Here is a 10,554-nt window from a genome sequence, read left to right on the forward strand (position 1 = left end):
TGTAAATGAATCCTGAAATATACACCTTGCAATTCCGTTGGAATCAAACACTGAGATTCACTTTCGGATGTATTTTAAATATCATTCCATTAATGGTTTAGATGATTATCTGAAATTGAATAAAAATTTGACTCAAAATAAAAATTTAGATGATTATTTGAAATTCGAAACTTTATGAACGAAATTGACAAAATAAAATCTTCCAAGAAACTTCAGCGGGCAAAGTCCCAAACATGCTCCTGCCTAGTTCCAAATTCATGCTTCTACAAGGCATTGTCTACTTACGACCTGATAAACAATGCAAGAAACTGATTCCGGGAGTTCTATTTCCACCCACCACTTTCTCTCAGTTCACATTATTTTTCATCCAAAATAACTTCTGAACAAAACTACCAGCTTTGGAAATCAACTCCACAACCAAACCTATGGATTGGAAATCAAACTCCGAACCAAAGATATATAACAAACCATAAGATTTCGTTAGGAAATTGATTTCTAAATCATGTAATTTTGTTCAGAAGTGGATATCCGATTGAAAAATGAAAAATGTGCACACCAAGATGTAGTGTGTGGATATAGATGCTTGCCAAATTTCATCGTCAGAAGCTTGCTTGTCAAATTAATACAAAGCTAGCTCCACACACACACACAAAACAAAAAAATTAAAATTAAAATTAAAAGATAAAAAATCCCAATCCACGCTTAATTTTTAATACACAGTCGGACTTCCATGCAGATAGGTAGAGAAACCAAATTATAATAAATTTCTTTACATTACCCATGGATGGTTCACAGCATGCCGATTTTATCATTTCCTGAAGGGCCTCATACCTTCTATAAAATTAGGAAGCAACTAATCCTTGATCTTACTGAAAAAACATTGGTAATTAGACACATTTTTCCATGAGCCAATTTGACGATTCCTTTTTCTCTCTCCAGATTGCCAGTACTTCATCAGTTCTGAACCGTTGTGTGAATGTTGATTCCTCCAGCGGAGTTGAGGTCTCATTAGCATAAGCTAGGAGACCAGTATACCCAATCATTGCCCTGTTGTCAACACAGTACCTGTCATCAGTTGCAAACAACTTTCTGCCTCTCTCCGAGCACCTGATTCTCATCATCTCTTGCAAGCATTCATTGTAGCCCACACCACCAACAATGAGAACATCTTTCTTGTCAAAAGTGTGCCATTGCTCATTCTGCAATCTCCATGAGCATTGGAAGCACAGTTTCCTAAAACAAATTAAATTGTATGCAGAAATTGAGCCCACAATTAGATCATGTAAACTAAATATTCAACCAAAACTTGCAATTTACAAAACGAAACGTCTATTCCTTTCACAACGTAGGGAATGTCTATAAACTTTTCTCCTTTCTTGGCAAGCTGATGAAGAAAGGGAAAAAAAAGATGAAGTCAAGCAGAAAGCATTTCTTCATCACGTCATTTTAAGAACATTCTGAAGCCTATCCAAGAAATTTTAAGAATATCTCCAGTGTTAGAATAGCTTTAGCATAGCTTTAGCAGACTTCATTATTATTTGTATAGCTTTATGATAGACTAGCTTTAACTTTATATTATTAATTGTATAGTGTTTGCTTTCGGTGATAATGGTGGTATCCAATGCCCCTTTCTCTCTCTATAAAGAGAGCCTTCATCTCTTTGTAAATCACACAACATAATACAAACATTTCAGAGTCTCTCTCTCACTCTATAGCTTCTCTCACTCTCTCAAACTAATCTTTCATGGTATCAGAGCCCAGTGTTACATTTCTGGCAATTTTCAATTTTTGTGTTTAGTCCCGTACACAGTGGCATACATCAAAACGCTCGGAATTTTCTCACGATTCCAACGGCACCTAGCCCGTTCTCAGAACACCCTCCACGCGCCCACACGCGCCGCCTTTACCTTCTGCGCGTCACCAGCTCCGCCACCACTCTCACACGCGCCCGCACGCGCCATCTGTTGCCACTCACCTCCGCCACGCGCCTCCACGCGCCCACACAACCGCGGCTGACGTCAGCCCTGCCACTCCCGTACGCCGCGCCTGCTATCGTGCGCCTTTCGTGCGCCGCTTCACTACATTGCACCCGCGTGCGCCAAAACGGCTATTGTGCGCCGCGCCTGCGCCTGTTTCGCTACCGTGCGCCGCCGCCTTTCTGCTAACGTGCTCCTCCCTGCACTCTGCTAACGTGCGCCGCTGACATCATCGCTGACATCATCTCTGTCCAGCAGCCTTTTCTGGCTATTTTCGACCTTCCGGACTCACTGGTACACTCTGTTTTACCAAATTTTGCTCCTACAGGTCTCTTCCTGTTGCTTTAATCCTACTTAACTAGTATTATGGATCGTCTTGACACCTCCCATCCCATTTCCGTTATTCTGAATGGTTCAAACTATGTTCTGTGGGCCCAAGCCATGTCTTCCTTTCTTAAAGGCAAGAAGCTCTAGCGAATTGTCACCGGGGATGTGACTAAACCAGTCAAAGACAGTGCCACTACTGAAACTCCTGTTCTTACTGCTACATATGAAGACCGACTTGAGGAATGGGACAGTAAGAATTACCAAATCATTACCTGGTTTCGTAATACCTCTGTTACCTCTATCAGTCTTCAATTTGGCCGGTTTCAGCTTGACTCTGTAACTACTCCTGCGAAAGACATCTGGGATTTTTTGAAAGAACGATACCAGACTACTGGTCTTGCCCATCAATATCAACTTCAGAACCAACTTCACCGCATGCGTCAAGAATCCACTCAGTCCATTAATGACTTCCTTTCTCAAATATACTCTGTTTGGGATCAGCTTGCTCTTTCAGAACCAACCTGGCATGACCCCGAAGATGCAGTTTTATTTACTAACCATCGCAACCAGCAGAGGTTGGTGCAATTTCTCATGGCTCTTACCCCCTCTTTTGAGCCCGTACGTGCCTCTCTGCTTCATCGCCATCCCTTGCCCACTCTTGAACAAGCCATTTCTGAGTTGCTATCAGAGGAGACTCGTCTAGGTACTCTTCAAACTCATCATGTGGACTCTGTTCTTGCCACTCCTCCGTCCCGGCCATCATTTACCCAGCGGACAACTGCTTGCCTCTATTGTCAGAATCGGGGCCTTCCTTCAACCCATCTCCTGGTCAATTGCCCCGTCAGATCCTGCCGCTACTGCAACAAACTTGGTCCTGGTCATCTGCAACAGGATTGTTTTCGCAATCCATCTCGCTCATCCTCCAATAGCCACTCCTCTCGCGGTGGCTCTTCCCGGGGAAGTTTTCATCGTTCCGGCAACCAGTCTCATCACACTGCTACTTCTGCTTCCGGGAATCAGTCTTATCACACTGCTGCTGCTGCTTCCGGGAATCAGTCTCATCACCCTGACACTGCCCCCTCTGTAGGGTTCTCTGAGTCACCTGCTCCATCTACCCCTCACTTTTCTCCAACGGATGTAGAGGCCATGCTCAAACAACTTCTCTCCTCATCTGGTACACCTCCTCCTACTGCTTTGTCTGTCATCCCAGGTAACTCTTCTTGGTATTTTGACTCTGCCTGTTGTAATCATATGACCTCCAGTTCTACTATCTTTTCTTCCTTATCTTCATCTCCTCATATTCCCTCAATACATACTGCTGATGGTTCCCTCATGTCTGTTCGTCATGTTGGTACTGTTTCCACCTCTTCTTTATCTCTACCTCACGTTTATCATATCCCTGCTCTTACCTTAAACCTTATTTCCATTGGTCAATTATGTGAACTTGGTCTAACTGTCACCTTTTCTGCTACTGATTGTTTGGTACAGGACCCTCAGACAGGGCAGACTATTGGGATCGGCCGTAAGCGTGGACGTCTCTATGAACTCATTCACCTTCATGTTCCTGCCTCTCCTCAGATTGCTGCTCCTACATCTACTTCCTTATTATCTCCCTTTCATCTTTGGCATTGTCGCTTAGGGCATATTTCTGTTACTCGTTTAAGGTCTTTGGTTTCTAGTGGACAGTTGGGTCATGTAATTCCCGATAATTTCGATTGTATACCATGTCAACTTGCCAAACAACCTGCTTTATCATTTAATAAGAGTACTTCTGTTTCTCTTGCCCCTTTTGATCTTATACATTCGGATATTTGGGGGCCCTCCCCTACTACTACTATGGGGGGATCCCGCTATTTTGTTGTTTTTATTGATGATTTTTCCCGGTTTACTTGGCTTTTTCTCATGAAAAATAGGTCTGAACTTAAACACATTTATTATCGATTTGCACAAATGGTTCACACCCAATTCTCCAAAACCATCAAAAATTTTCGCTCTGACAATGCTATGGAATATCGGGATTCAGATTTCCTTTCCTTTCTTCAGCATCATGGTACACTGCCTCATCGTTCCTGTGCTGGCACGTCCCAGCAAAATGGCCGCGCTGAACGGAAACATAGGCATATTCTTGACACTACTCGCGCTCTCCTTCTCTCTTCTTCCTGTCCTGAAAACTTTTGGGGAGAAGCTGCTCTCACTGCTGTTTACACTATCAACTGTGCTCCTACCCCTGTCATCCATAATCAAACTCCCTTTGAACGTCTGCATGGCACTCCCCCTCCTTACGCCAATCTCCGGGTTTTTGGCTCTGCTTGTTTTGTTTTACTTCAATCCCATGAACACACCAAGCTTGAACCTCGCTCTCGTCTTTGTTGCTTTCTTGGGTATGGAATTGAACATAAAGGTTTTCGCTGTTGGGATCCTCTCTCTAAACGTCTTCGTATCTCCCGCCATGTCGTTTTCTGGGAACACCAAATGTTTTCCTCGCTATCCTCCTTTCACTTACCCGGACTTTCCACTACTGCACTGTTTACTAATCCTTCCATCGATCTTTTCTCTGCTGAATTTGATACAGGTTCCTCCTCCATCTAGACGCCCTTGCTCACCCCTGATCCTGTCCAGCCTGCTCTACCTGAAGGTCTACCTCTGGTTGCCACACCTCCTTCTCCACCGACTCTTCCTCCCACCGATCCTCCTACGGGTCGACCCCGCCGGGTAACTCAACCTCCTATTCATCTTCGTGATTATATTGTTGGATCTGCTGCCTTCTCTACTTATGAACCTACCTCCTATCGTGAGGCTTGTACTAATCCTCTTTGGCAGCAAGCTATGACTGATGAACTCCATGCCTTGGACAAAGCTCATACTTGGGATCTTGTTGATCTTCCTCCTGGCAAGACTGCGATTGGCTGCAAATGGGTTTACAAAATCAAAACACATTCTGATGGCTCTATTGAACGCTACAAAGCTCGTCTTGTTGCCAAGGGTTTCAACCAAGAATATGGCATTGATTATGAGGAGACATTCTCTCCTGTTGCTCGGCTTACCTCTGTTCGCAGTTTACTTGCTGTTGCTACTGCTCGCCACTGGGGGCTCTTTCAGATGGATGTCAAAAATGCTTTCCTCAATGGTCATCTTCTTGAAGAGGTCTACATGCAACCCCCACCTGGGTCCACTTTTCAACCTCATCAGGTTTGCAAACTACAGCGTGCTCTCTATGGTCTCAAGCAAGCGCCTCGTGCTTGGTTTGCTAAGTTCAGTTCTACCATTCATGACTTCGGATTCACCTCTAGCTCCTATGACTCTGCTCTTTTTATACGGACTACTTCTCATGGTACTACTCTTCTTCTTCTGTGTGTGGATGATATGATTATCACTGGTGATGATCAAGCTGGTATTCTCCACCTCAAACAATTTCTCCACCAACAGTTTGAGATGAAGGACCTTGGTACTCTTAACTACTTCTTAGGCCTTGAAGTCTCTCATGATTCTACTGGTTCCTATTTGTCCCAGGCCAAATATGCATCCGATCTTCTGGCTCGAGCTGGTCTTACTGATTGCAAAACTGCCTCTACTCCGGTTGATCCCCAGATTCGTCTCACTCCTCTCGATGGGACTCTTCTCTCTGATGCTACTCTTTATCGCCAGCTCGTCGGCAGTCTTGTCTATCTCACAGTCACTCGTCCTGACATTGCCTATGCTGTTCACATTGTCAGTCAGTACATGTCGGCTCCTCGCACTCCCCACTATACTGCTCTACTCCGTATCCTTCGCTACCTCAAAGGCACTATGTTCCATGGTCTTCACTTCTCGGCTTCTTCCTCTCTTGACCTACGTGCCTTTTCTGATGCTGATTGGGCTGGGGATCCTACGGATCGACGCTCCACCACGGGCTTCTGTTTCTTCTTAGGGGATTCTCTTCTTGCTTGGCGTAGCAAAAAACAATCCCTCACTGCCCGCTCTAGCACCGAAGCTGAATACCGAGCTCTTGCGGATACTACTCAAGAACTTCTCTGGCTTCGCTGGCTCCTTGCTGATATGGGTGTTTCTTCATCTGCTCCTACGCCTCTCTACTGTGACAATCAGAGTGCCATTCAGATTGCTCACAATGATGTTTTTCATGATCGCACCAAACATATTGAGATTGATTGTCATTTTATTCGCCAGCATGTCACCTGTGGAACTGTTCATCTTCTTCCTATTGCTTCAGTCGATCAACCCGCTGATATCTTCACTAAGGCTCATCCTCCTGGCCGCTTCAATGATCTTGTTTCCAAACTCAACTTGGTTGATGCTTTCCCTCCTTGAGTTTGCGGGGGGCTGTTAGAATAGCTTTAGCATAGCTTTAGCAGACTTCATTATTATTTGTATAGCTTTATGATAGACTAGCTTTAACTTTATATTATTAATTGTATAGTGTTTGCTTTCGGTGATAATGGTGGTATCCAATGCCCCTTTCTCTCTCTATAAAGAGAGCCTTCATCTCTTTGTAAATCACACAACATAATACAAACATTTCAGAGTCTCTCTCTCACTCTATAGCTTCTCTCACTCTCTCAAACTAATCTTTCATCCAGAACGAAAATTAAGTATAAAATAGTAAACCAAAGTTCCAGAGAGAACCTTTATAAATGAGAGGTGATGAAATGTGTTACAAATCTTGCAGATATAATCTAAACTTCCCCCAAAAAAAATATAAACATATAAACTTACAGATCAATCATGTATTATCAATCCAATGCTGTGTTAAAATATAGAAAAACAAAAACAAAGAGATGAAGGTATAATAAAAATGTAGTTAAACATATTTATAAAAAAAAATAAAAAGAAATAATCAAATAAGATGAAGGTAAGACTAAATATACTGGAGAAAGGTAATCTGACAACGTTAAAAACCACAGACAAGCATCTATTAGCTTTGTCGAACAAGCACTTAAAATACAAGTATCTAACTTGAACCTTGCACTAAATTCACCAGTATCCACTGCTCACTGACAAAACTCAAAATAGACCAAGAAGCACAAAAGTTGAATTGTATGTAATAATTCAATAATAAAACTACCCAACCCAACAATGCCTGCATCCAAACCCTTTAAGGTAGGTTTCATCTTTAGCCTTCAATCAACTCCATCTAGAGGCTTATTCTCTCATAAATCCATGGCAACTATTTCTTTATCATAGCCCCAGCTGATGTTCATTGTGGCCTTCCACTTGATCTTTTCGCAGAAAACTGAGAGGAAGGATTATGTAATGAGGAAAGAAAAGAAAGAAAAAGGAACTAATTGCTTGTTTAATCATTTTCTCTTACAAATGAAGAGAAGGGTGTTATATAGCTGACTACAATGGCCTAACAACCACCAAATTCTGACCTTCAACAAAGTTAAGGAGGTACACAACAAACATTTATTCTTTAAAGATTAAGAAAATTATCAAAGAGACACAAAATTTGCAGTTGTCTTTGTGTGTCTTCTGAGAAGGCAGGGGGGAGAGGATACACCAAAATCGAGCTCTACAACATTCAAAGATCAGAAACTTTCAAGTCATAACCAAAATTTATTCCAGTATAGTGTAGGTTAGACAAGTAACATCAGAAGGTGTCATACAAGTATAAAGTTATCTCAAACAATCGACAGAGAACAGATCAATAAAAAAAAATTGCAAACTTATATAGTTAAACAAGTAAAATGTCAAATAGAAGCTAAATTTAATTTTTTGTCATCCTTAAGCTCGAAGACATTTGAACATGATAATGGTCAGTCTCAATGTCAATTTACCTGATATAGTTTAAGGAAACTCGCTTCCAATTGCATACATGCTCAATGTTGTACCCAGGGTATGGATCATTAGACAGAGTTAGAACTCTCGCAAACTGGTCCAAGCAATTCCCAGCAGCAATATCTATGTAGTCTCACCAAAAATCCAATACCACCCCTCGGTATAGGCAATCACCTGTGTGTTCCCACCACTTACATATAGCACAACAGGGTCATCTGCTCCGGTGACAACCCTTCCCATCTCAATATGAGCAACGCAATGATTTACTGCAACAATGGGTTTCTTCCAAAGCTGTGAAAGAATCCGAACAACAACAGCGGTAACCTGTAATGGTGCATCCACACCTGGTCCTTTAATGTAACAAAGACAGTCAATGTCATTTGGGGAATCTGCGCAGTCTTGAGAGCAGATTTGATAAGTGGCAGAATGTGTTGGAGATGGTGTTGGGCAGTTTGCTGGGGAAGGAATCCTGCGCTGGTGGGGTAACATAGGTGTGTCTTGGGTTTGATAAACCATCATGGGATAAACCATCATGGGTCACAACCCCAACACTAATCTTATAGGCTGACCCCAAACCCTAGAGCTATCAATCTTCTTCATCTTTAAGAATATTATGCCTGACTCAAATCCAACGTCTTCAAATTAGGTTGATGACTTCAACTGAAATTATGTATTCCTTTTATCTGGGAAGAAAAAATACATAGTTAAGAGAGTCTGCCACAACTAGATACATTTCATGTGTTGCACAATTGGAGGCGCCAGTAATGATTATGAAGTTGTAACATGAATGTAGTGAAGTTACAGAAATAGCATTGTAGTGGAAAAAAATAATACGGGCTCAATGTTGGAAATAAATTGAATCAAAAGTAAGGCGAAAGGACGCTTTTATTGAGATGATTTCTTAGAAAATGTTGAACTTCAATTTGTCAATGTCAATTGTCAATTAAAAGATTGAAAAGTTTTTTTTTCCCCTTCTTTTTGAGAGGACTCCATTTTTGGAGTCAAATGAATGGTTTGATTTAAACTCAAACCCATTTCTCCAATTTAAAAATACTATAACTTTTTTTTTTTTATGCTTATTTATTAGATTGACTCCAAAATAGTAAATGAAAATTTTAGATCATCTCTAATAGAAAACAAAACGACTTTTATTAACTCCAAAATCCTATTTTACATTTTTTTATTCAACTGGATAGGGTCACTAAAATTATTTAAACTAAACCTTATTTTTTTTTTATGTTTACTAGATTGACTCCAAAACAATAAATGAAAAATATAAGATTATCTCAAATAGCAAACAAAAGGACTATATTGGACAAAAAATCCTATTTTACATATTTTTTTTATTCAACAGGAATGGGTTACTTAAACTATTTAAACATGTCATCGCACCCTTTAATAAAAATAACAAGTTCTTCATACTTTTATGAGATATATATGTTCCAAGCTAGGCAAAGTTGCCAGTTTCCATGATTATTCTATTCTTGCCGCCAAGAGATGATTCCAAATATAACTTCTTCAATTAGATTATTAATTGTTTAATTTCTTTTCCTCTTCTAGTTAAAGACTCTGTTGTTCATCCACTTCCGTACATTTTTTTTGATAAATTAAAAAAAAAAAAATATCCACTACTTTCATCTACTTCCATACATGGCAAACTATAACACCTAAAGAAAACTTATCCACTACTTTTTTTATTATCTAATTTGTGAGCAAGCTAATTCTGAAATGAAAATGACTTGCAAAACATAATTTGTATAAATAAAGTCCATCCAAGATCACGTGGCAATGACATTTTTATAATTATGAGTGTGGGAGCCAAAAAAATATATATCAGCTTATTGGGCCCAACCCAAACAAGGAAGCCCATGGGACAAATATCACACCCCCCATCTATAAAAGGAGGGCATCGAAAGGAATAGAGGGATGCCTCATCTCTCTGCACCAAACAACACACCGAACACTCTTCATTTCTTCATCTTCTTTCTTTCCTAACTTTATCATCGGAGTGTCTCCGGCCGGCAACCTGTAATAACCCTCACCACTGCTTACCGATAAACACTGATTACCGTTAAACTGAACTGATTATGACTGATAACTGAACTGATTAAAGTACTGAACTGACTGACTGAAAAGCTGGAATCGAATTGACTGAGTATGTGTGTTAATTTGTATTCTATCTGTTTGACCGTTTGACTATCTATTCATGTTTTATGTTTAAACTGCTAATTGAATGCCTTATCAGCGGCCGAACCGGGAATTGATTAATGTTTCTTGACCCTCATAATTAATGTGATTTTATGGTATAATTAACTGAAAACTGATTAGGTATGATTAAATTAGATTAAATATTGGGTTAATTGCAAAGTTTGACTTAATTACCAACTAACCCTTAATGGCCCACTCAATATAACATATTTAAGCCTTACACTTGACCTTATAACACATTTGCTCAGCCCTTCTCCTTGCCATAGCCGAC

General features: G+C 40.6%; 1 protein-coding gene and 2 pseudogenes across 1 annotated transcript; 1 reads left to right on the forward strand and 2 right to left on the reverse strand.

Annotated features, from left to right (window-relative positions):
- Positions 1 to 887: 887 nt before the first annotated feature.
- On the reverse strand, positions 888 to 1,961 carry LOC145793443 (uncharacterized; annotated as a pseudogene).
- Positions 1,501 to 3,998, forward strand: LOC145792794 (uncharacterized). Its single transcript, XM_082874313.1, has 2 exons — positions 1,501 to 3,513; positions 3,792 to 3,998. Exons 1-2 carry the CDS (start codon positions 2,739 to 2,741, stop codon positions 3,827 to 3,829), a joined length of 813 nt encoding a protein of 270 aa, XP_082730439.1. The 5' UTR covers positions 1,501 to 2,738; the 3' UTR covers positions 3,830 to 3,998.
- Positions 3,999 to 8,070: 4,072 nt separating this feature from the next.
- On the reverse strand, positions 8,071 to 10,079 carry LOC145793444 (uncharacterized; annotated as a pseudogene).
- Between the last annotated feature and the right edge of the window lie 475 nt (positions 10,080 to 10,554).

This window comes from Camellia sinensis, chromosome 6 (assembly GCF_055761805.1).
Source record: "Camellia sinensis isolate YWXY chromosome 6, ASM5576180v1, whole genome shotgun sequence".
NCBI classification, from domain to species: domain Eukaryota; kingdom Viridiplantae; phylum Streptophyta; class Magnoliopsida; order Ericales; family Theaceae; genus Camellia; species Camellia sinensis.

Coding starts and splice junctions, on each gene's coding strand:
- LOC145792794 (XM_082874313.1), top strand. CDS start 2,739: ATGCGTCAAGAATCCACTCAGTCCATTAATGACTTCCTTTCTCAAATA. Junction 3,514..3,791: donor TGCTTTGTCTGTCATCCCAG/GTAACTCTTCTT, acceptor TGTTTGGTACAG/GACCCTCAGACAGGGCAGAC.